The sequence below is a fragment of the Trichoderma aggressivum genome (genome assembly GCF_033847375.1).
Source record: "Trichoderma aggressivum f. europaeum strain CBS 100526 chromosome Unknown scaffold_010, whole genome shotgun sequence".
Lineage (NCBI taxonomy): Eukaryota > Fungi > Ascomycota > Sordariomycetes > Hypocreales > Hypocreaceae > Trichoderma > Trichoderma aggressivum.
In genome coordinates this window covers 467,779-492,413 of record NW_026946376.1, presented here as the reverse complement: position 1 = coordinate 492,413, position 24,635 = coordinate 467,779, and the positions used below count along the sequence as shown (strand labels likewise).

At 49.7% G+C, this 24,635-nt stretch overlaps 9 protein-coding genes across 9 annotated transcripts; 3 read left to right on the top strand and 6 right to left on the bottom strand.

The window, feature by feature from the left end:
- Nucleotides 1-732: 732 nt before the first annotated feature.
- Nucleotides 733-2,067, top strand: Triagg1_3532 (CAZyme family GH64; the record flags this gene model as incomplete). The annotated part of the gene is made up of 1 exon (XM_062897835.1): nt 733-2,067. One exon carries the CDS (start codon nt 733-735, stop codon nt 2,065-2,067), a length of 1,335 nt encoding a protein of 444 aa, XP_062757521.1.
- A 654-nt stretch (nt 2,068-2,721) lies between these two features.
- Triagg1_3531 (uncharacterized protein) lies at nt 2,722-4,405 on the bottom strand (the record flags this gene model as incomplete). Its single annotated transcript, XM_062897834.1, has 3 exons — nt 2,722-2,999; nt 3,061-4,162; nt 4,229-4,405. 3 exons carry the CDS (start codon nt 4,403-4,405, stop codon nt 2,722-2,724), a joined length of 1,557 nt encoding a protein of 518 aa, XP_062757520.1.
- Nucleotides 4,406-8,470: 4,065 nt separating this feature from the next.
- Triagg1_3530 (uncharacterized protein) lies at nt 8,471-9,492 on the bottom strand (the record flags this gene model as incomplete). The annotated part of the gene is made up of 2 exons (XM_062897833.1): nt 8,471-8,570; nt 8,627-9,492. The coding sequence occupies 2 exons, from the start codon at nt 9,490-9,492 to the stop codon at nt 8,471-8,473; spliced, it is 966 nt and encodes a 321-aa protein (XP_062757519.1).
- Nucleotides 9,493-9,800: 308 nt separating this feature from the next.
- On the top strand, nt 9,801-10,616 carry Triagg1_3529 (uncharacterized protein; the record flags this gene model as incomplete). Its single annotated transcript, XM_062897832.1, has 3 exons — nt 9,801-9,887; nt 9,965-10,151; nt 10,249-10,616. The coding sequence occupies 3 exons, from the start codon at nt 9,801-9,803 to the stop codon at nt 10,614-10,616; spliced, it is 642 nt and encodes a 213-aa protein (XP_062757518.1).
- A 2,042-nt stretch (nt 10,617-12,658) lies between these two features.
- Triagg1_3528 (uncharacterized protein) lies at nt 12,659-13,489 on the bottom strand (the record flags this gene model as incomplete). Its single annotated transcript, XM_062897830.1, has 2 exons — nt 12,659-12,990; nt 13,057-13,489. 2 exons carry the CDS (start codon nt 13,487-13,489, stop codon nt 12,659-12,661), a joined length of 765 nt encoding a protein of 254 aa, XP_062757517.1.
- A 673-nt stretch (nt 13,490-14,162) lies between these two features.
- Triagg1_3527 (uncharacterized protein) lies at nt 14,163-15,613 on the bottom strand (the record flags this gene model as incomplete). Its single annotated transcript, XM_062897829.1, has 7 exons — nt 14,163-14,414; nt 14,505-14,529; nt 14,595-14,857; nt 14,924-15,138; nt 15,192-15,279; nt 15,337-15,501; nt 15,611-15,613. The coding sequence occupies 7 exons, from the start codon at nt 15,611-15,613 to the stop codon at nt 14,163-14,165; spliced, it is 1,011 nt and encodes a 336-aa protein (XP_062757516.1).
- Nucleotides 15,614-16,857: 1,244 nt separating this feature from the next.
- Triagg1_3526 (uncharacterized protein) lies at nt 16,858-20,135 on the top strand (the record flags this gene model as incomplete). Its single annotated transcript, XM_062897828.1, has 2 exons — nt 16,858-17,430; nt 17,478-20,135. 2 exons carry the CDS (start codon nt 16,858-16,860, stop codon nt 20,133-20,135), a joined length of 3,231 nt encoding a protein of 1,076 aa, XP_062757515.1.
- A 256-nt stretch (nt 20,136-20,391) lies between these two features.
- Triagg1_3525 (uncharacterized protein) lies at nt 20,392-22,422 on the bottom strand (the record flags this gene model as incomplete). The annotated part of the gene is made up of 1 exon (XM_062897827.1): nt 20,392-22,422. The coding sequence occupies one exon, from the start codon at nt 22,420-22,422 to the stop codon at nt 20,392-20,394; it is 2,031 nt and encodes a 676-aa protein (XP_062757514.1).
- Nucleotides 22,423-22,683: 261 nt separating this feature from the next.
- Triagg1_3524 (uncharacterized protein) lies at nt 22,684-24,286 on the bottom strand (the record flags this gene model as incomplete). Its single annotated transcript, XM_062897826.1, has 3 exons — nt 22,684-22,715; nt 22,783-24,108; nt 24,157-24,286. 3 exons carry the CDS (start codon nt 24,284-24,286, stop codon nt 22,684-22,686), a joined length of 1,488 nt encoding a protein of 495 aa, XP_062757513.1.
- Between the last annotated feature and the right edge of the window lie 349 nt (nt 24,287-24,635).

Here is a 24,635-nt window from a genome sequence, read left to right as displayed (position 1 = left end):
GCATCTCGTTGTATCTCTTATCAAACTTTCTTATAGCTTTCACGAGAAGCGTCGTGGCGTATCTTTATATATATATCTATCCACTATTAAACATTTCAGGTTTTCTAGAAAAGTATGTTCCTAACTTTCTTTGATCCACACGTTCAATTTCAGGACAGCCCTGGTTACAATGTACGTATATGCGGCGATGAGTTAAGCTCCAACGAGGGGAACTGTTCAGTTGTTCCACCCCAGAGCAGGAGCCACATGAACCAGAGGATACTTAAGTTTGTTCCCGCTGTCATCTCCAAAGCAACAAATAGTAAGTTTCTGCCACAAATTATTTACTACTCCATAGTGTGCCAATGGCATGGCGTATCGCGCGTAGGACAACAAGCTTAACTATATTCTTCGTATAACCCTCTAGTATATCCTTTTAAGTTTACTCCTCAACTATATCTATCAGTCCATCCTCATCTCATTCGTAAAAATGGCTAAACAGCCAAGTTAGCACCATTACAGAGGTATATGATGTGACCCCTCCGCCATGTTTCCTGCGACATTTAGGAAGTTTTTTCCATAGAGTTTTGAGCAGTGTCTCCTCTACCCGTCCTATCTTTTCTTCTCCTTCATATTCTGTACATCCCATAAAGAAGAATACCTAGCATGTCAAGATCATCCCTCAGGACATATCACAGAACATAGCACATCAGTAACATATCAAATCTTTGTCAATATTCGCAAAACATCGCAATGCAATTCGCAAGTATATTCCTCATGGCAGGCATAGCCTTGTCCATAACACCTCCCGATGCAACCCTTATAGAACGCGGAGCCACGCTTGCAGAACCCGGCCAGCCCCAAGACGTGGTAACCACCGACAACAACATTCTCAACGGCACATACCACCCCAACGTCGCCCAAACCACGCCGTCCAGCAATCATACTCTACCTCTACAGCTCGTCAACAAATTCAGTGGCGGCCCCATAAACGCTTACATCCAAGGCCTGGACATGAACGGCGCCATCGTCTTCATCACCGCAGACGGCAGCCTCGTATACCCCAGCTCCAGCGGCTCTTCTCTCCCCGTCGAGATCAAGCAAGACATTGCAATTCCTCTCCCCTCCATGAACGAATCCATCACCCTCAACCTCTCCATCCCCCTCAACTCGGGAAGAATCTACTTCTGCGAGGGCAATCTCACCTTTGCCATTCTCGACCGCGGAGACGGCGAAGGCCTCGTACAGCCTTCCCTCAACTCTCAAGATCCCAGCGCCTCCCTCAACTGGGGCTTCATAGAACTGACGTACCCCCAAGACGGCTCAGTCTACGCCAACATCAGCTACGTCGACTTTGTCGGGCTCATCCTCAGCATGGTCCTCTCGACCACAGGCGGAGGAACTCCCCAAATCACCCGCGGACTCCAGCCAGACGCCGTTCCCAGAATCTGCTACGGTCTCTACGACCAGAGTCTCAGGGACGACTACCACTGGCTCGGAATGTGCGTCATGTCCGACAAGGGCCGTCCCATCCGCGTCATCTCCCCAAACTACTACCATCGCACCCACGAAAGCGCCTTCAAAGAGTACTGGACGAAGTACGTCGACCAAGTTTGGGAGACCTACTCAAGAACGCCCCTCATCATCGACACCCAACGCGAATTCGGCAACGTCACATGCCTCGTCGCCGACGAGACGCTGCGCTGCGCCAACGACCCCCATCTATACCTCAAGCCCTCGGCAGCCGACATCTGGGGCTGCAACGGCGGCCCCTTTGCCCGATACGAGGACGAGGCTCCCATTCACCTTGCCATCGTCCCCCGTCTCTGCGCGGGATTCGTGCGTTCGACGCTTCTCCTCCATGGAGGACACGTGCAGCCCAGTTTGGGATCGGAACATCACTACATGGTCAGCCCGACGAATCATTATAGCCGGCTTGTGCATGAATTGCAGTTGGATGGTAGGGGCTACGCATTTTCATACGACGACGTCAATCCTAACGGGAATGAGGATGCGTCGGGGACAGTTGCGGCCGGGAACCCAAGTCTACTGACGATTTATGTTGGCTCTCCGCCGACAGATGTATAAATCAGATAGGCTGACAGCAGGAGCTACAGGAGACGGCGGTGTACACGAGAGCTTTGAGATGGTTTCAATGTTGTTTCTCTTTTACTGGATTCTGCATTGATGGCTTTCACTACATAGCACGCTATACTACCAAAATACAAACGTTGATATGACCAATGTGACAACAAACACAAACAATGCAATGCAAACATGACGTATATGCCACCCCAACACGAGATCTCATTGCTCAAACGCCTTGAATGCGCAAAATGTTACTTCAACGAATGGAATGCGCATCAATTCGCCAATATGCTCGCAGAATACCCGTACTTGTTGTATTGAGAAACGCCGCGCTGGTGTATATATGTACTGTAAACATGGCCATAAAGCCTTATCGGAGCAGCTAAGGGTTTTCACATCCCGTTTTCCATCAAAAACTCATACGAGGGGGTATCTTTCAACTAATCCGCCGGAAAGGAGTGACGCGTTCAATTCGGATATGCTCAAATGGCTTCAAAAAAAAAAAGACTGTCTCATTGGTGCAGGCTGCAAATCACTGCACAAATCGCGCCGTGAGGCGGAACGTTTTTCCATGGGCTGTCGCCAGGGACTATCTCGAGGTGTTTTCAAACAATTAAAAAAGTTGAAGTAGTGAATGCTGAGCGTGGCAGTATTTCATGCCAGCAGTACAAGAAACGGCAATATACATAGAACGAGAGTCGGGCTGCCGCTCCGGAGAAGCGACGCAGCCCCTGAGGAGCCAGTGGTTTGAGTGGGCTGGGCTACGCTGGATGTACCCTCTTGGCCGTTGAGGCCCATGGCAGGCTCGGTCGAGGACGGGGGGGCAAAGGTAGCTGTGCCGGTGCTATCTGCAGTAGCAGAGGCAACGCTCGTATCCGTGGCCGTAGCGATACTTTTGTTGCCGGTGGAGGAGCCGGTACGCTTGGCAAATCCTAAATCCAGTTAGTATTCCGTTGGGTCTGGCAGGTCATATATTCGCAAAAAGAAACTCACCAATTCGCTTCTGGTCCTTGTCGAAGACGGCGTAGACGTTCTTCAGGAATGTGTCGCCAAAGAGCCAGGATCCCTGGACTACCTCATAGCCGTAGACGTTGCTGGTGCACTTTCCGGTGCTATCCTTGGGGGAGATCCAGTCCTCGCTGGAGATGGCATGATCAACACCGGAAAAGGTGACGACCAAGGGGGTAGTGGTGTCGCAGGGAACTGTCCAAGTGACACCGTCTGAGCTCTGCGCTCCATCAATGACAGAGTGAAGAGCCTTGACATTCTTTGCCGGGCCGAACATGTAGGAGGTGCCGGTATCAATGTAGGCATTGATGCCACCAGCACCGCCCTTCTTGCCGTTGTAGGACATGTCGTCTAACGGGATGGTCCAGTCGTTACCAGTGGGGATGGAGGTATACGTGATGGCGCCGGTGTACCTGGAAGGGTTTGTGGCACCAAAAGTGACCTCGCCGTCGTTGTAATTATCAGATGCTCGAGCCAATGCGACAGAGAAGATGCTCGAGCTCAGCATGCCAGCACCCTCCAACGCCGATAGGAAATTCTCATTGGCACCACTGTTCATGGACATGCCGAGAATGCCATCAAAGGCAAAGTGCACAAAGTCCGAAGAGGTATTGGTGGCCAAACCAAACTGATATGACAAGCTCATGCCTGCCACTTCGATGGTGTCGGTGACCAGCGAACCACTAACAGATCCAGACCCATAGGCGATGGAGAAATCCTTTGAACTGGACTTTAGTGTAGTCGAATCCTTGGGTCCGAAGGAGTCATGCAACGAGCAGGCTTCCGATGTGCAGTCGGTGCCCATGACCCAGCTCGAACCAGCTCCGGTGTCGAGCAGCATGTAGAGCTTGGTCTTCCCAGAACCAAGCAATGCCTCCACGAAATACGAATAATCGGTTCCGTCCTGGTCGAGCCCCGCAGTCTTTGGGGTTTTGGGGTCAACAGCCTCCATGATATGGAACTGGTTGCCTCGTTTGGAGAGATTCGAATCATGCTTGGAATCGGTATTCGAGGGGCTACGTTCGTTGTATTTGTGAGCCAGCAAAGCCGCTTGCCATGCAGCCTTTTGTTCTTGCGATGCAGGAGCCTGGCGAATCATGGTTGGTCAGCATGCATGCATAAGCGCCGTGTGAGGTTTTCGACTTGGACTTACACGTCTGGATGCTCTTCGTCTGATGTCGAATGTCATGCCATTTTCCACACTCCTCTTTGCCTCACCAGCATTGTGATCTTCGAGCTCCTTCAGCCACGGCGGCGTATACGGATAGAACGCAAGGGCGCCCGACGCATACAAAGCCAGCGGCGCCAGCAGGACGGTATTTGGGCGCATGTTGAATTAAGAAGCAGCGGTTTGGGGCTCGAGAAGCCCGGGGAGTCAAGTTATTAGGTGATTAGAAATTACGCATATAACATTGCCAGATTACTGGAGAGGAGCAAAACAATTGGAGGGGGGGATTTTGGATGGCGACAAATTCGAGGATGGCGAGCAGAGCAGATGCAACGAGTACTTGGACGGAGAGGGAAGGTCAAATTCAGACAGGGGAGAGACAAGATGCTGCAGATGGATTCGAATCGGACAGTCGGATCGGTATCGCAGTTGAGACGAGGGAAATCGGAAGAGGAAGCCGATTAGCTTATGCAAATGCCAGGACAAGCAAAAACAAGGAACGATGCGCTAATATTAAAGGATAGACGATGAGCTGCAGCCCGCTAAACGCGACGGATAGCAATGGGGGGAAACAAATGATAAAATAAGCAAAATGATTAAATAAGTAAAAGAGATGAGGGGGAAAAGACTAAAAGGAAATGGCAAGTCTATATGGGTAGGAGGAGGAGGAGGAGGAGGAGAGTAGAGGAGGAGAGGTAGAAGGAGGAGGAGGAGGAGGAATGGCGATGGCGGCGATGAGATGAGGGGAGGCGAGGAAAGATAAGTCAAGTTCAAGCTTGGATAGAAATTGGACGAGGCCCTTATCGAGGCCAACGGACGCTAAAAGCAACGCAGCAGATTGCCCTGGAATAATCGAACGTCGCTTTTGTGGAGTGTGTTCAGAAAGGAGCAGAGCTAGGGAGATGGAAGCGAGATGTCCAAATTAATGAAACCCTCGGGGCGGCCCTGTCACTACAAGTACTAAAACCAAGGCGCTACCAAAAAACCCGCCGGCCGCGCAGGACACAGACAGTTTTGGCGGTCTTGCGGGTTCTAGCGCGGGGAAAATGCGCGAGCGGGCTTGTACAGGTACCGACACCAGCGGCGGCGGTACCAACATGAACATGACCCGGCGAACGCCTCATCCGTCTTTTTTTCTTCTCTGGTTGGAAACTCTTGCAGCTGATGGCCCTGATGGTGCATCACCTGCTGTCCTTTCCGCAAGCCTCGCTGCAAGCCCTGTCTCGAATCGGACTCTGTCCGCATCGTCGTCTGCTCGTCAATCGGGACATGATGTTTCGTCTCGCATCGTGTCTTTTCTCTCCGTGGCGTGGCGCTTCCTTCATCTATCGTATCGTATCGTGCATGGCATGCGGGTTTGCTGCGTATTACCTCACGTTGCATCCAGTGGAGGTCATGCCCTGCTTAGCACGTTCCGGGGCCTGGATTGAGCGATGGCCACTGATTCGATACAGTCCCAGACCCAGGTTGAGAGCACACCACCAGTTTAACTGGAACTGAATCGGGTTGCATTGGCTCGAGGCTGCTAAGCTCGAAGCGGCGCCGCTCAAGGCTCCATCCCACGATACTGGATTGCCGGAGTATCAACGAGGCTCCATGCTGGCATCAAATCGAAATGAAGTCGTTGCAGTACCAGGGTTGGCTGTTCGGTCTGCTGCAAACCATTCAACCAACTCCAACTGATCCGCATGCCAACCAACCCGCTTGGAGCCAAGTGAGTGCTGTGTCGCTAGAGCAAACGACCAGACGCAAGAAAACCACCGCCCGAGACAACGGCAAGGATCTGTCTGGATGTCAAGTACGAGTAGCATCTACTAAGAGGCTAAGAGACCAAGAGGGCAGCTGGAGCTCAAATGGGGGCCCCTCTAACCCTTGCACTACAGCAGACTAAAACTCCCCCCAAAATGCGGCTCAGACTAGCATCAACACTTGCAGCAAACTCGAGTCTCAGATGAGCCAGTGGAAAGACGAAGCTCGGCTCTGCAGTGACGTGAATGGCTTCAGTGTTTTCTTTCTTGGGATAATACTTTGATGTTGCTGCAACACATGACAGCCTGTCTTTTGCCTCTGGATGTCATCTCGAGTGCCGCATGGAAGCTACTGGGTAATGGATGGCCGTTGGGAACCGAGGATTGACCCATTGACACCAAACGGCGGAATTACGCCAGTCCGTCCCTGCATCGTCTCTGTTCTACCCGAGATGCGGAAAACCAAAACCAAAACTAAAATCAAAGAAAATCAAATCAACAATTCAGACACCTGGAGATGCGGCGCAAATCATATCTCATCTCATGTCTCTCGCTTGTCGTTCGTCGTTTCGTTTCAACGCCCCCCCTCGAACCGCCGCTGCCGCTCGGCTTTTTCGCCCTCTAAAATCGCCCATCCCATCCGCAGGCAGGGCGACCTGTGCCTAGGTAGCCGAGCGGGCCGCTACTAAACGAAACATGGAAAGCCTCCAGCGCTCGAGGCCGCCAATCCCCATCCGGCCCCAGCACCCCTCCAGCGCCTGAGCCTAGCCCCAAACCCGTCCAGTCCACTGAACCCTCGCCCTGCACCTTTGCCGATGCGCAGATCGAACTTCGCCAATGCATGGAAGACTTGGAAGCTCACCTGCGGCCTCTGCACGTGCTAATGCACGTATGTGCTTTGGTTTCATGTGTGTCAATCATTACATATGTGTACTTGCAACGGCGCCAAGGACCGGCTGTGAGTCCATGTACCACCATCTGCATGTCGCACTTCGACCATCCATCCGTACCTCCTATCAATGTCGATGGAGATGTCGATGGAGATGTCGATGTGGCTGCTGAAGCGAGTCAGAAGCAGGGAGATGACAAGAAAAAGTCTCACGATCCAGCCTGTCATCTGCAGCTGCGGCGTGCGCGAGGCGGGAATTGCCAATCACGGCCATACACGTCGACTTCAATCATGTGTGTCTTCAGCTTTCTTTTCTTTTCTTTTTCTTTCTTTCTCTTTTTTTCCCATTCCTCTTTGCGATGAATCCCGAGTCTGCCACTCACAATGCGGTTGGCTGCATCACCCGTGTGCCTGTACAAGCCGTACTTGTCTCTATACTTGCTCGACATTGATACCACCTTGCCTCCCAGTCTGTAACATCTGATATCAGTTGACGCCTGTTCTGGAGCTGCTGTGTCGGGGCAACGGCTCTGTAGATCATGGAGCTAGCGCCAGGATTCATCTCCAAAGGCCCGATCACCCAGGCCTTGGGACTTGGGACTTACACCCGCGTCCGCGCGCTACGGAGTTATGCTGCCACAATTTCCACGATCTTGTTCTACATGCATCTACGGAGTACCTAGCTGATCGGATGTGCTCGTACGGAGTACCTAGTGATTGAGCCTATTCAATCTTCCGGCTGTTGCTGTCGCCATTCACGCTGAAGACAATCTCGTTTACTTGTCCAGCTCGTCTACGTTCTTCTCATCTCCGCGCTCTTTTCTAAAATAGCAGTAGCTTAATCCTTTTCTTAGAGCCTCAACTCCATGCATTGCATTTTCGCTTGTCTTCTTCCCCCTCCCCACCCTCATTCTCGCTTCTCTTCTTCAATGCCGCTGCTTGCTCAACACCCCCCGTCGGCTTGGCGCCCCGGAAAAGGTCTCCTCAACGCCGCTCGCCATCAAATTCCTAGATTCATGCATCTCTAATCCTTCCATCTGTCAAAGCTCATCCGGTCACATCTCTCCTTACGTAAATTAACTCGGCAGACAAGTCTCATGCGTCAATATCCTCGTCATCCACCGTCTTTCGGCAGTTTACGGACATCAAGCTCCCAGTGAATGACCAACCCCGGCTTTGGAATGCGGCCGATGCTGGTCTTAATCTTTCCGGCATACCTACCTGAATCCCAAATCACCGCAGCTACGGAACTGCAGGTAGGCCCAAGGAAAAAGAGCTGGTATCGGCTGGAGAAGAAGAAAAAAATCAAGGATTGACGTGCCTCGAGTAAACAACCCCGGCATTCAGCACGGTGCACCTTATTAAACTATGTCCAAACGCGGAGACTCTGGCCTTGCTCACAGCCACATCATCCCCCCTAACCCTTGAACGCTATGGCTCGATTTCTTTCGTGCATAGGAGTGGGAAAAGAGGTTTTAAAGTTCTTACTGACCAAATGGGAAGACAAAATAACCGGCGCCTTATCCATATCTCTCTCTCTCTCTCTCTCTCTCTCTCTCTCTCCTCCTCATCGCTTATACAGCTGCGGAATTATAGGTCCGGATCCAACTCGATGCCTGTTCCAAGAATCTCGCTCCATCCGACTTTTCCTCCACGCCGCTCAGCAGCGCCAGCCTCGTAGACTCGACCCCTTCCCGGCAAACCCTGTCACACCAAGGCCTCGCCGCAATGTTTCTAAAAAAATACCACACAGACTCATTCCGCCAGTGAAATGAAGCCGCCAGCCTCGTCGCCTCGCTAACAACCGACGCCGCGTATTCCGGGTGCCGGTCCAGGAAGAACATGAGAAACGCCCACCCGGAGATGTCGTCGTGGTGGGCCATGGCCCATTTCTTCGCCGCGTCCAGCATGCCCGAGAGGTTGTCTAGCACGCCCGGGAGGTTGTTGTCCTTGTCCCCTCGCGACGCCGTCTTCTCGGACACGGCCTTGGTCAGGTACCGCGCGTGAAGCCAGGCGTAGTAGTTGCGTGGGTGTCGCTCGGCGGCTACCGAGATGACTCTTTTCATGGTGTCTGTGGCGTCTATCTCGAGGCCGTCATCTTGGAAGCGCTGCATCAGCCATTGGCGATGGCTCCATAGCGTGGGCGATTTCGTATGGCGATGGAGGCGGCTTGTAAGGAGGCTGTCTATCAGGTACTGTTCATCGTAAAGCCTTGACTCAATGTCTGTGCCTGACTTGATCGTGTGTTGGAGCAGCCTCTTTCTCGTGTTTGCGGCGGTAAGATGTTCGGGGTCCATCAAGAGCATCACGGTTGTCGCTCTCAACACGAGCCCATCGTCGCTGGTCTCATCCCGCAATCCTTCCACGTGTTTTCGAAGTATCCTGCGGGCATAAAGAAAAGCCTGCACCAATCGTAGCTTTGGCACCGCTATTGCTGGTCCATCTTGTAGCAGTATCGTCTGTCCATCGACCATGTGGCTTCGCCCCAGCAGTTCAATCTCCAACAACTCCGGCAGTCGCTGCGACAGCGCATCCGCGATTCTGGTGAAAACCTGCTCATGGTCGCCATGCTCAATTGCCCTCTTGACATCGTCATCCAAAGCTCTCGACATTGGAAAAACCCACGTCGTTTTGTCGATTCAACGCGTGTATTTTGTATCGCTTTCAAGGTTAGTGCAGGGTAAGTGCATGGTGGAGTCGGAGCACGGCAGACAGCCCACATGCAATAGCTCGGGGTTATGACATACGTCGTTCTTGTCCAGCTGGCCAAAGTCGAAGCTGCAGAGTCACCTGTCCAACCTTCAACCACGAGCCACAAGCAGAGCAGAGCTTCGCCTTTGCCGCAGTTTGAGAGAAAGCGGCAGTGGGAATCAGCATCACCGTGTTACACTTTTCGCAAAGCTACTTCGTCGCTGTCAAGATGGCTTCCCTCATGCTCATCGTCTTCCTCGTCGAGGCCACCGTGAGCTTCATCAACGCCGTCGGTGCGGCCAAGATCAACGACCTGGTACGGCTCGACCATAGCCCCTGGGATCTCTTCCGTGCAAAATCCCTGGCCATTTGGTGCTAATACTCTTTGCGCAGCTCTGGACCCTCATCAACTTCCTCCCCGTGCCGACCTCCAAAGCCGCCGCCGAGCAGCGAACAGTCCAAGCCGACTATCTTGCCGTGCGGCGGGAGATGAACGCCACGAGCAGCCAGGACGAGTTTGCAAAGTGGGCAAAGCTGAGGCGCAAGCACGACAAGCTCCTCGAGCAGCTTGAGGCATCGAGTGCGTACATCTCTCGCATCCCCCGAGACATTATGCATCTCCCTTGTGTACCTACGACCGAAATACTGACCGGTGTTCCGTGCGTTTACATGTGTAGAAAAGGGACTCGATTCCGCCCGCTCCAAGTTCGACAGCGCCCTCACAGCCTTGCGCTTCCTCCTTACTCGCGCGCCGCAATACATTATTCCCTTCTGGTACGCCACCGAGCCCATGTTCTGGCTGCCGCATGGCTGGTTCCCTTACTACGCCGAGTGGATCATCTCGTTCCCGCGTGCTCCCCTGGGGAGCGTCAGCATCGCATCGTGGCAGCTCGCTTGCGCAGGCATCGTCACACTGCTGAGCGACATCTTGACCTTCATCTTCAAGCTCGTTTTGGGCTCAAAGCAGCCAGAAACGCCCGTTACAGCTCCCGCCGAGGAGAAGAGCAAGGAGACGAGCACTACGGACGAGAAGAAGACTTCATAGATGGCGCTAGAGGCAGTTTGATAATAGAGAGAATAACCCTACGCCCCACGTGGTCTCGACATGGCGAAAACCAAGAAAGAAAGAAAAACATGGAAATTGTGTGGAAGAATGTATCTCGTAGAATTTTGACGCAAAGTTCCTCATTGCAAACGCTGAGACTTTGTAACACGACAGAGAAAAGGGTTTATATAGGCATCATATTGACTCTGGCGACCACGGAGAAAAGAGGATCGCTAAAGCTTCGAATGTGCCACCAAAGAAGGAAAAAAAAAAGAAAATTCACGAGTCGCACGAGGCACGAGGCACGAGACCGGTTAGGCGCAAAGGGGGAAACATGTATATCTCATTGATGAAGATACTGCTGCTAGCTGTAGTAGTGCCGATAACTCGAGTATCGGGTGCGCACAAAAAGGCTGAAACGAAATTGCAAAGACGAGAGGAAGAAATTGAGGTTGATGAAGGAAGCAAGGAAATTGGGAAAAGCGAAAAAAAAAAAATCTGGATTCATAGAGGAAAAGTTGGCGGGGATCGGGCAATAGTTAAACCCGTTCCCGTCCCCACTCGATGCCAAATGCTTCAAGTGGTCCCTCAACTAAACACCAAAGGACATTATTGAAGCAATTACACAGATTCCAAGTATGGTGACCAATCATGTGCCATATTTCTTGATCTTTTCATTCGCTATGGACTTTACGAGTGATTCCATTTGTATAGCAGGGAGTCGTGTTGCTAAACATTAAGCTCACTGAGACATCCCGGGACGTTCTGGAGATGCCTCGACGGGAAAAGGTCTGTGCTGCAAAGGTTCGCACTGGCTGGACATTTATTCGCCGCCGCGATATTGCCACTGCACTTTATCGCTGCCCTCCTATAAGTCACGTATAGACAGGTAGATGAGATCGGTTGATCGTAAGCTGAACGTGCCTATGGCTCACTTTGATACCGTGGTTCCTAAGGCTACACAGGCCGATTGTTTCCGCGGCCGGTTATGCTATAGGGTGCTGGTCGAGCAAGAGACATAATGTGTATAGCTCTCTGACCGTTAATATGCTTGAATACGGATGTCTGTGCTTGCAAATACTGTAAGTAGAGAGGCATCAGTAAGTACGTGTGTCTCCGAGTATTTCATAAGAGAAAATGCCATGGTCGTCCAAAAAGTAATGGGTTTATTTAAATATTCACTTCTACTTTCCCAAGTTATCTTTCAGCAGACAAAAGAACACGCCTGATCCTCTTAATCTGACAGCAAAGCCGCACCATCAAGTGAAGAAAGTCTATCAAACAACCCATGGCTCAAGCGGACAAAGATCAACTGATACCTATACACTTGTAGACGCAAAGTAGGGCTGGGCCCTTTTAAAATATGAGAATGTTTAATCGTATGTCTTACGTGATTTCAAATGTACAACGGCATGTTGAAACGAAACGCCACCGATCCTGTAGGCATTTAAAACGGCGCATTGTAAGCGGCAGTGCATGTTTGGTAGCCACATGGCGTTAACAAAGCAGTGGCATTACAATAGGACCCCACCGATTCTATTCTTTCTGCCGCTCTATTGTGCCAATTATAGGTCAGGGATTGTTGGAAAGCACAGCGAATAGGGCTGGGCCAAGAGCCGTGTTTGTTCCATACGCTTGAGGTCTTGGATGCCACACGCGACCAGCATCTCCATGAGACTAAAGGATCAGGATCATGTCGCTAAACAGACATTGCCTCCTTTGTATGCAGACTCATGGTGTCTTGGCTGTGCACATGAAACATAAACAGATCCGCAATGCTATGCGACTCGGAGTGTTGAGTCCTGCCGAATTTGATGCAGGTAGGTAGGGGATGGGCGGTGGCAAACTCCTCTAAAGGGATGGAAAAAACTTGATTTTCTTATACATCACACCGCTCAAATGCATTGGTATGTCTGTATAAACGTAAACGGTACAGCGTTCATTATTTCAGACCAGTAAAAAATAAACCCGCTCCTATGAGAGATCTCAGTCCGGTAATGAAACTTATATACAGAGTACACGATAAAATTCCAGAAGCCTCCTTATAGCTTAGAATGCCTCAGTCCTACAGAGGGAGGTGTAACATCTGTGCCTTTGTCACTATTCCTCGGCCTCCACATCAAATATAACGGTTCAGATGAAAAGTCCTCCATCAAATCCCTGGTCTCATCGCTTGGGTTCTCAACTTTCATTGGAAAATTGATAATGTTCAAAAGGATAGACCCGGCTCTTTCGAGCGTGCCCCTGCTCAGTTGGACACATTCGGTATACCCCTCGACGTCAAACTCGTCAAGCAAGGACTCATATTTGCCCGTAAGGAGCGGCGCAGCGTGAAGGCTGCGGTATTCAGGGAGGATCCACATGGCTTGGCCATCTAGATAATTGCAAAGCCCAAGAATCAGTAAAACTCACCAGCATGGATATCATGGTCGCGACTTACAAATGTGCTCTCGTCCCTTCATCGCTCGGCGGTGCCACACATCCAACTGTCCATACAACTGCTCAGACATCATACGGAGCTGTGACCCCGGCTCAAATCCGTAATGAGGAGTATCAGGCATATTCCTCGGATGCTCTTCGTCCCTCCAATGAGTCACGCAGCAGCCTCCTACAATGAGTGGCGGTGACTTTTCCGTGTCGACGAGCTTGAACCACATCTGTCCGGGACTAGTACGTGCAGCAGCAAGGTACTGAGCCTTCTTTACTGCAAAAGCTGCAGCTTCTTTTGGGCCACCTTCACCGATGTGAGGGAATGTGACTACCATTGGGGCTTGTCTTGGAATGCTCCATGATTTCCAAAAACTGCCAAAGACTCCATCCCAGTCTTTATCAAGATCAACGGGAAGAACTTTGAGATTGCTTAGAGAAGGCATAGTGAGAATAAAGGAGGATTGTTGTCAAGTTGTAAAAGACTCAGAGAGCTTGTACTATAGACATTGAAGAGAGATGCGATGCCCATCTATTTATATGGAAATTCTTCAGGCATCGAGGTTGAAGACAGACCTGTTCCGCCTCTCGCGGGACATGCCACACTGAGATTCGAGCATTCACCCTGTGTAACACCTTGTTGATTTAGTTCCGTATTGCTAGTTTGGTAACTGCTTCTGTGATGATTCGTATACACATAAGGTAAAGCGGACCGATCCGTCCTACATTTGCTGAAGCTGAAGATGGCAGCCCCCTGTCAGAGTGCCTAATTAGTGGAGAAGTCGCTGTGGCTTTCAACGCATTCGGTCAGACCGGCGGATTTTCACCGTACGAATGGCAGGTAGCAATCCTTAAAGAAATAGACCTGCATACGCTGGGTAGCCTGGTAGATGCTACCTAGTTCTCCTTCAGCTCGGTGAAGAGGCGAGCTGATCTACGAGCTGACCTGGTTGTTCTCGCTTCTAACTGGCGCATCTGTCAACTCAAGATTAGGCAGTGCAAGGCAGTGGTACGGAGTCAAGGACAGCCAATCGTTCAATTCAAAGATGCTGGCTGAAAACCCCCCACTAGCTATATGTGTACTAGCAAGCACTCCAGCAATTGTCCAATAACGATCAGTTACACGCTCGCTTTTACAGCAGCAACTTCCTCGTCCAGAGGCAAGATGTGCGGAAGTGGCCCAACGGGAGTAATTGAAAGAGGATTGATGGGAGTATGGCTCTTAGTGTAGTGATTTTTAATGTGCAGGAAGTTGGTGGTTTCTTTGAAACCCGCGACGTTCCAGTAGAGGTTTCGCAACCATTTGTGAATGTGCGGGTAGCCGGAGCGGATGTCTCGAATGTTGCACTTGAAGTGTTGGACATATACGGGCTGCATAGCTGTTAGCAATGTGTTCATGAATTATCTTTACATTCATCTTTGAGAGATGGAGTAAACCTGGAACAAATGAATACCACGTACATCAAACCGAATGATTGTGACATAGCTGTAACCTTCATGTCAGCATTTGCTTCGTCTATCCCAAAACGGAGGCATTTGACGCTAACTTACAGTCTAACGTCAACTTCTGTGAGATTCTTTCCAAACCAAAACGGCCCCTCAGTGGATGCCAAGTGCTCTTCGCACTTATCCAAGGCCTCGAAAAGCTCGGTAACGGCACGCTCGTAAGCTTCCTGCGTCGACGCAACACCGCATTTATACACGCCGTTATTAATGTTATCGTAATGCCAAGAATGGACCTCGTCAATCTGGCCCTGGAGTGCTTCGGGGTATAGAACAACGTTGCGATACTTTTCGTCGATGATGTCGTCAAACTGGGGGTGGATAGATGTCAGCTCGTGTTATATACATTGACAGAGAAATAATCATTAGAAGCCAACCTCTGTGCCAAACATGCGGAGGATTTCGCTACTCTCGTTGTTTACAATGACTTTTTGGATCTTGTCATACAACACTGGGACACTGAACCGGGCTTGGTAGTCAGGATCAGTCTCGTAGTAAACTTGTCGCAGATGAGTAAAGCCTTCATGAAGCGGGTCTGGTATAACATTGTCTCCTTCGGCGTCTGTATCTTCGGCAGTTGCAAAGCGCCATCCTGTAAAACGATTAGTCGTTTGTAGTGTCCCAGGGTCAAGAGTCGCTAGTTACCGCCGTCCTTCAAATACCAGTGCACAGATGTGAATGGGATGATGTCTTCTAGACCCTTGAGTTTTCGAGCAATCAAAATTCGATGCGCCTATTACTTAGATGAGTTTTGACACGAAGAAATTGGAATCGTGGAATGGTGACAGACCCAGGGACAAGCATAGCTGACATAGAGGTGATATCTGCCCTTCTCTGCTGGAAATTTGGCTCCAGATTCTTTGGAGACTTTCTCACGGAGGACGGCAGGGGGCCGCTGGAAGTTACCAGACTTGTCGGAAAAGCTCTTCCAGTTACTAGTAATATTGCCGTTGGACTGTTTCAATGGTGGAAATATTAGCAATGTTCTCTATTGTGGCATGCCAACCCATTTGAGAGATGTAAGTCGAATATCTCATCGCACGGAGCGATGCCATGATACTCACCATTTTGGTGCAAATGATTCACAATGAATAAACACAATTGCCGCAAGAAACAAGAAACTCTGCCATGTTATCAAACAAGAGGGGAAACAAGGCGGCATATGAGTGCCTGAATACATTCTCTGTTATTCACCCTTATAAATCAGCTGCGCGCGCGCTGACTCATGCCGCGCGGTAAATCGCATCACACCAGAATCGTATTTCACTAGTAAATCGGGGAAGCTCCTCCACAGCCTGAGCATATTCATTGGTGAAGTTTATGTAGCAGACGCTTTGTAAGGGCTTTTTTAGGAAGTAGGCCAGACTAGAAAGATGCCAAAAACGGTAAATCGATCCGCCTCTTAATTTAGCGTTGTAGGGCGTAGCTTAGATGCTTGATGAGCTTAATGATGTTGAATACCACATCACACATTTTGGGCATGACCTGGTGCCACAATTGGGAAGACAAGTAAAGAATTCTTAGACATATACAGATAAGTAGTGCCCGGGGTTTCTTTTTAATAACTCTAATAGTCATGTAATTTATCAGGCTGTGAGAGCGAGTCTAATGGAGAGCCTATAGAAACTGTATCTTTAACGATGCCTGTTGCTTAAACAACTGTAGAGTTGGATTTATGAAGGTTGTGCATCGCAATTAGATACAATGCCGAGGGAGTTCTGTGACGACTGCTTAACAGCTACGACGCTGATTGTCTTAATCACAAGTCCCATGAGGCGCGAATCGTATGCTGTTTCTGCGCAGGAGTCTTAAGGAGCGAAGCTGGAGATTGAACTATGGAGTAGGCAATCATTGCATTAACAAGAATTCATCTGCACCTCGCGCGGATTGTGAAACCTCTTTCGCTCAATTCAAGCAACATTCATGAGTTATTCCGATATTTTTCCTACCCATGGCAGCGGCAAAGTCCGCTTCCCCGCTTGTCCTGTAGGCTGTAATACTGAGCCTTGTGTTACTGACAACGTATCGTTCCCCAAGTCACTCGACGGCGGCTCAAGCCGAGAAACGTAACCAAACAAATAAATTGAAGAAAGAAGGGAAGAAGAGGAGAGAAAAGGAAAAGGGAGGCGAAAAATTCAGCTGGGCATCAAACAAGGCTGACCTGTTGTTAGGCTGGAGGTAAGTATTGGGCTGTATGGAACGACAGGACAAGCCGTCATTCTGGAGCCGTGTTTCGAAGGCGAAACATGTTCAGCCCTCCAACAAATCAAGTCGGTCTCAGGCTACAGCTCCATTATCGTCAGCGGCAGCAATGAGCGCCAGCGATAGTCGGCAGCAAGGCCGGTTTGGAAAGAGACGATTCTCGTCACTCTTCTCGGGAAAAGGTAAAGCGGGGAGTGACAAAAGCCGAGACCATTCAAATGATTTTGTTTTTCAAGAGGACAAATCTGGCACAGTCAAGTTTGACTCTTTGAATGAACACGACGGAAAAAATGGGAAACTCCCCAATGCGGACCCTGATCCTTGGATTGAGGCGTACGAAAAACTGCGAAACGACGAGAAAGAAGGGAAACTCGTCAATGCGTATGAAAAGATACTCACTCATCGTGCTACTGTCAAAAATATGGGCACTCGATATGCAGAGGATGATATCCGGGCCGATGCTCCTAACCAATTCGAAGGCCTTACCGAGGCTGGCAGGGTCGATATGATGAAGGCTACTCTAAGTCCTGTTTTAGAAAGAGCTAAGCAAGAGAAGGCTTGGAAGAATGTCGCCCTATACGCCGAAACACTCATCACAACTGTTGGTAAAGGGGTTGGAGATACTCTGCAAGCCCATCCGCCGGCGGCCATGGCCTGGTCAGGCATCTGCCTCTTGCTCCCGGTAAGTGCCCTCGTCTGCAAGTCGCATCCTCGTACTAATCAAATCAGATCATTGTAAAGCCAATCAAAGAAGAAGAAAAAGTGACTGAGGGGCTAGAGTTTGTAATGAATCGCATGGACTGGTACGTCCCACTGACCAAAGTGGTCTTGCAGCGGGAGTGGCCAGAGAATGTCGCACTTCAGCAGCACCGAAGCAGCCTTAGAGACGAGGTCGTCGATCTATTCAAATCTCTCCTACAATTCGAGATGGAATGTGCCTGCCGGGCTTACAGCACACATCCGGTCGTTCGCGTTCTTGGAGACATTGTCAGCTTGAGCGGCTGGGGAGACAAGCTGGAGGCTATCAAAAAGCACGGGGAAGCAATTGAAAAGGATCTCCAGAGTTATGGAATAAACACATTGGCGGAATATTCCTTGCAAACAGCGTCAAACACTAAAGATATCTTGACTGAAGTCAAGAAATTTAACGAGGTTGCCACCAGAGTCGAAACAACGAGGGCTGCTGAGAGGAGAGACGATCTGGTAGGGCTCATCTCGCGATTCGGAGCCACCACGTACCGCGACCAAATGGAATTCAACCCTAAAAGGCATCCAGGTACTTGTGAGTGGTTTTGCAGACACCCAAAGTATACATCGTGGTTAAATTCCACCAAAAACGAATTGCTTCTCGTCACGGCTGAACCAGGCTGCGGTAAGTCGGTACTGGCCCGATTCTTGATCGAAACAGAGTTGCCGTCTCAGCGAGAAGACGCCGTTATTGGATACTTCTTCTTCAAAGATAATCCGGTGCAGAACAACTTGATAAACGCACTGAGCGCCATTCTTCATCAACTACTGAATCTCTGCCCGGATGTTCTTGATACTCTAGGAACAGATATCAAGAAGTTGTCGCCTGAGCTGCTTAAAGACTGTGGCCAGTTATGGGGGCTTATCGAGGACGCTTGCAAAAACCTCACGGAGAAAACAGTATTCTGTGTTTTCGACGCGTTTGATGAGTGCAATAGCGACGGCCGTGAAAGACTCATGCGTCTGCTCGCCTCTCATCAGTTCAGCAGGAGGCGTATACGATTCTTAATCACAAGCCGGGGCTATCCGGCAATTGTTGGACCGTTTCGATCTATTGCTGAGAATCTTGTTCGCCTAGAAGGGGAAGAAAAGAGTGAGAAAGATCAGTTGCAGAATGAAATTGACATTGTTTTCCGCCATCGTGTTGAGAGTCTGATTAAGGACAGGGGGCTCGGCCAAAAGGTATCTGAGCTGCTGTATGAACGACTTCACACGAAGGGAAAGGGACAGCGGACATATCTTTGGGTTCGTCTCGTCTTCAAATTCCTAGACGACAATTACCCACTGAATCTTGATCAGTGGGGGGGCCTTTTGGATCAGCTCCCAGAAGATGTTCCCGGAGCTTATGAAAAGCTGTTATCTAACGTCAAAAGTATCGACCGTACGCATGTCGAGACACTTTTACGTCTCATCTATGTCGCTGAGGAACCGCTGAGTCTGAGTGCAGCAAACGTAGCTGTTAATCTTCGCGGTAAATATTCGCTAGACTCTTTGGATGACCTTGGTTTATCAGATGATGAATCTTTTAAGGAATGGGTCATCAACACGTGCGGATTTTTCATTACCGACTACGATGGCAAACTGTTCTTCATACACCAGACAGCCAAAGAGTTTCTTTCGCCAGTAGAGCAGACTTCCATGGACAAATTGGGCTCTGGGAATAAAAAGGGCTTTCAATGGAGAGGTTCCTTGAGCACCGAGGAAGAGGCTCATCTCGCAATGACTGAATGCTGCTTAGCCAACCTAGCCACATACAGGAAACGCCCGGAAACAAAGCAACTTGAAGCACTCATTGAGGATGCATGGGACCGTGATCAAGCAGTATATGCCGATGGTATAAAGGAGCTCAAACACCGATTATGCGTTTCCGACGGATTCTTCCATTACAGCTCAAAATATTGGCCGAAACATTTCCGAGCAGCAAAACTCCACCTCACAGACATATGCACTGATGGTGTAGAGATTTGGGATGCGCATCAAACTGCCAAACAGGCATTACTTCAAGCCTACCGATTAGTGATGACTTATCCTGCACGTTCCGCATGGCTGTTGTCATCTACTATGATGGCTGAAATCGAAGGCCTCATGAAGCGATACCGATATGGACGTCTCCTAACGGGAGTAAGCTCTGAGTATGTTGCGAAATTTGGCAAAGGTTCGGACAAATTAGAAGCTTGGCCTTCAACGACACTGCTCTCTGTCCGGTGCTCCCCAATCATTTTCGCCTGCCTTTTCGGCTTCCCTTTGTTCATACAAGAATGGCTTGCAGACAATGCCAAGGAAAACACAGCGCAAGATGCTGAACAGAAAGGCCACTCGCACAGCTGCGACGTCGAGGCAAAATTGGCCTTGGTGAACGCGATGTTCACGATTACCGGAAATGCCCAAGAGAGAGAGTACTGTATCTCTGAGATTCTACGCTACGAGACGAAATTCGCACTTGACGACCTTTCTAGGCTTGAGCGTCTTCTTTGGTTTGGGAATAAGATACTCGACGCGGTACCGGGATATCTCGACGACGGAGGGATGGAACTACTCGTTCGTGATCAGTTGAAGAAGTTTGAAGCAACGAAAAGACCTGAGGATAAGCATAGAGGGGACTCTGTCAAGAGAAAACCTAGAAGAGCGGAAACAACTTGATATCCCGTAGATTAATCTGACGCCCAATTGGAGCAAATCCAACTTTTAATGTAAGAGAGACAGTCGAATGAGCCAATCAGTAATATATTAACTGCCTCCCAAGCTTCTTAAACTGGCAAGTGGATAACAGAAAGAGCGAGACTGCAAAATGAATAAGTGCATACATTCAGTAATATCAGAATCGAGTGTATCTTCCAGGCCTCCTTTGCCAGAAGAGGAAAAAGAATCAACCTTTATCTCTTCGACTAATGAGACATCAATCCAGACTCTCAAGATCGAAATGCAAGAATGTCAACCCGCCGGGGCGACGACCTATGACAACAGTTTGGCCATATACAGCGACGCAAGTAGGCCTGTATTCGTGAGGGAGCCAAAGAAGATTCCTCCCGCCAAGAGTCACCCACTCTTTCCCAACGAACAAAGCATAATCGCAAATATCCTGGTTGAGAGATTCATTGGGAAAGGTGTTTTCTGCCAATTTAAGCATTCCGTAGTCCGTTTTTAGATACTGGCCGTCAGTCGAGAATGCCAGCTCCGTGAGAATTTGATCAGTCTCGAGCGTCTGTTGGAGCGCTCCCGTAGCAGCATCCAAGAGCCGTACTGTATAATTGCCCAATGCTAAGGCTAGTATCTTACCGTTGGGTGAGAAGGTAATGGCCGTGACCCAAGCTGAACTGCTCTGTACCTGAAGAGTCTTCTGGAGCGCGCCTGTGACTATGTCCCAGAGCCTCACCGTATAATCAACTGAGGCCGAGGCCAACGTTTTGCCATTAGGTGAGAAAGCAATGGCCCCGACAGCCTCGGTATGTCCTGTAAGTGTTTTCTGAAGTACATGCGTAGCTGTATCCCAGAGCCGTACTGTAGAATCGTTTGACGCTGAGGCCAGTGTTTTAGCGTCTGGCGAAAAAGAGATGGCATTGATATAGTTGTCATGCCCTTCAAGTGCCTGTTGGAAAGTATCCGCCGTGATATCCCAAAACCATACCATACAGTCATCTGAGGCTAACGCTAGTATTGTGCTGTTAGGTGAGAAAGCAATAGCCCTAACCCGACTGCTGTGTTTTCGAGATGTTTGATGATGCGTAGCTGTATCCCAGAGCTGGACTATCCAATCATCTGAGACTGAAGCTAGCGTTTTTCCATCTGACGAGAAGACAACACCATAGACATTAACATCAGGTCCCTTTGGCGTTTGCTGTGAGCTTATAGATGCATCCCAGAGCCGTACCGTGCAGTCGTCTGAGGCCGAGACCAGTGTCTGACTATCAGGCGAGAAGGCAACTGCATTAACATAATCGCTATGCCCCTCTAGTGTTTCCCGGGGCATGCCTGTGGCGGTATTCCAAAGCTGTACCGTGCCGTCGTTCGAGGCCGAGGCCAATGTCTGACCATCTGGTGAAAAAGTAACAGCTCTGACCCAATCGCTATGTCCCTCACACGTTTGCTGGAGCACACCCGTAGTTACATCCCAGAGCCGTACTGTACGGTCATCTGAGGCTGAGGCTAACGTCTTACCATCTTGCGAAAAACTAACTGCCCTAGTTGAACCCCCATGTCCCCTGAGTGTTTGTTGAAGTGCGCCCCTACTTGTGTCCCAGAGCCTGACTGTGTGGTCAGACGAGGCCGAGGCCAGCGTTATACCGTCTGGCGAGAAAGCAACTGCATAAACCCACCCGCTGTGACCCTCGAGCTTCTGCTGAAACAAGCCTGTAGCTGCATCCCAAAGACGTATTGTGCGGTCATTCGAGGCTGAAGCTACTGAGTTACTGTCCGGCGAGAAGACAACAGCTCTAACCCACTCGCTATGGCCTTCAAGCTTGTGCAGGAACGCGCCTGTAGGGGCACGCCAGAGCTGTACCGTGCGGTCGTTTGAAGCCGAGGCTAGTATCTTGCCGTCTGGCGAGAAGGCAATGGCCCTGACCCAGTCGCTATGTCCTTCAAGCATCTGCCTAAACGTGCCGAGAGCTGCATCCCAGAGTCGTATAGTGCAGTCATTTGAGGCCGAGGCTATCGTATTGCCACTCGGAGACACGGCAACGGCATTAACATAACCATTATGCCCCTCGAGCGTCTGCCGGAGCGTGCCCCAGCGGTCTCTGACGCCTACAACTGTTTTGATGAATGATAACCTTTCCCTCCACTGCTCGTTCTGGGTAATGCTGGTTTTTGGACAGAACACGAGTGCAGCACCGTATACCTGTAAAGGAGCGCGTTCTATGATTGATCCATAGCTAAGGACGAATTTCTCAGCATCTCTCAGGAAGGCAGTAAGCTCATGACTATCCATTTGGTGAGATACCTGGAGACAATTAGTCGTGAAATAAGACGAATGGAGGTTAATAATATTCTACCTCCAGCAGCTCTCTTATCGACTTTATCGCGGCTGGCAAATTCCTCGTTAATGACAGACACTCAAGCCAATGAAGGAACTGTGTTTTTAGAAAGCGGAGCACTATCCCGTCGTCCGTCAGTGCCTCTTTGCATTCTGTATCTTTGCTATGTTGACAGAGATGGTCAGCCCAGAATATGCAAGAGTATCGGACTGGAGCTAACGGATCTGGATGACGCGGTTGTGTATCTCTGAAGCCGAAGTCAATGCTGTAGATGTTTTTCTTCAGCATTGCTATTGCGGAGAAGGAGTGCCTACTAATGTCAGCATGTCTTTGTGCAACTCCAGCCAGCTGAAGTGAGCTCCAATTTGTGTATAGATAGTCCTTGGCCGTTACGTGGATGATGAAGACATGATCGTCTCGTAGAATTAGGAACGAGCCGCACATCTTGACAAATTCCTCGATTCTATCCCTATTGATTGGAGGCAGTCCGGATACAATGGCTATCTCCAACAGATGTAGGGGACGATATGCAAGAGTAGCTGCCGTAAGCACGAGCAGACAATACTTTCTTTCGTATAGCTGGTGGATTTGCTCTATCATTTGAGCATAAATCCCCCGTAGGTCTGTTGGTACGTCACTGATTACTTCTAAAACATCCTTGCGCCTGATACTTTGTCTTTGTAGTTGCTGGATGACTAGGGATACCCAGAGAAAATTCCCATGGGTCTTCTCGTGGAGAGTATTCCGAACGAGTTGTCGGAGCTCATCGTCGCCTTGTAAGGACCTGAGTTCGGACACCCTTTCGTCAATATACGTGTGAACAGCGTCAGATACAGACATAGCATTGTTTAAGTCAATACTCAGTCCTAAGTCAAAGTCATTGGACCTCAGAAATCGGTCGACGATGTAGGTTTCCCGGCTGGATACGATCCATTTGGCATGCGAGAAATTAGGCAGAAGTCCCAAGATAAACCCAATGAGACGTTTCAAGTCAGTGCATTCGTCAAGGGCGTCGATGACCAGGTAGACGGTCGTTCCGCTCAGGTCTTGTAAAATCTTTATGAAGATGGCGCATAAGTGGTCCCAGGAATTTGGACTTTCAAAAAGCGCTCCGCCGACAGGATCATACTCCTCACGTACGCGCCAGATAAGGTATGGTTGTTGGATAATGAGTAGGTAGATCAGATTGCGTAGCATGGCAGTACCGTTGTTGAAACGAACGTCGGTTGCCTGGCAGAAGAAGTAGGAGAGCAGTGGGTCGGCATTCGGGTCGCTCAATCTCGTCGATGGTTTTATTTCGTTGATGAGACCACAAAGCAGCATGGTCTTGCCCGTGCCAGGACTACCCTTAATCCAGAGCATCCGGTTCTGCTCGTCGCGCCATTGCCGGAAATTGGGGTGATCGAGGATCCAGCTATATGACCCTTTGAGTAGGCCACCTTTAATATCCTCAATTCGGGCTTTGTCGTCGCGAGGATCGGACACGCAGAGATCTCGTAAACAAGCCTTGTTCGCAGGATTAAGATCAAACCCATTCGTCTCCCTGTCAAACTTGGAATCATCTCGATTGATCGACAGTGGTGTGGGATAGATGGTTGTGATCGGTGGATCTGCGTTGCTATGAGAGTTGGATGAGTGCGCTGAGGCTTGTCAGCGAGAACAATCAGGGTCAGACACACTGCGTATACCTTGTGAAGAATTTGCTGAGGCCAGGCCATATGTAGGTGAGCCATCCTGCGTCTTCGGTTTCGCTGAATCCCCTTCTCTACGCCTGAGATGCTTCAACAATTTCTTCTTGAGAGTAAAGTCGCCCGCCATTGGTTCTGCGAGACTATCGACAATAGCAATGCACTATACGGAGCGCTTCGGTGATTGTTGCGAGTGAAGTCTACGTCAAGATTTCCCCGTCATTCTAACGACCCCCTCACGTACTTTGGGTCACACACAAATGCGGGGTATGAAGAAGGCCTCACAGGACAATTCGAATAACTGGACGGTTGTATTTATTTGCTTCTTCAATCTTCCAGCTCTAGAGATTCTTAACCCTAATATTTCATTTCACTAAGATGCAGTCTCATGGCCAAGTGCGATCTAATGTCTATTGCTACACATTTGTAGAAACTTGCTGTAATTCGCTGTAAGCGCTTACAAGTATTCACTAACATGC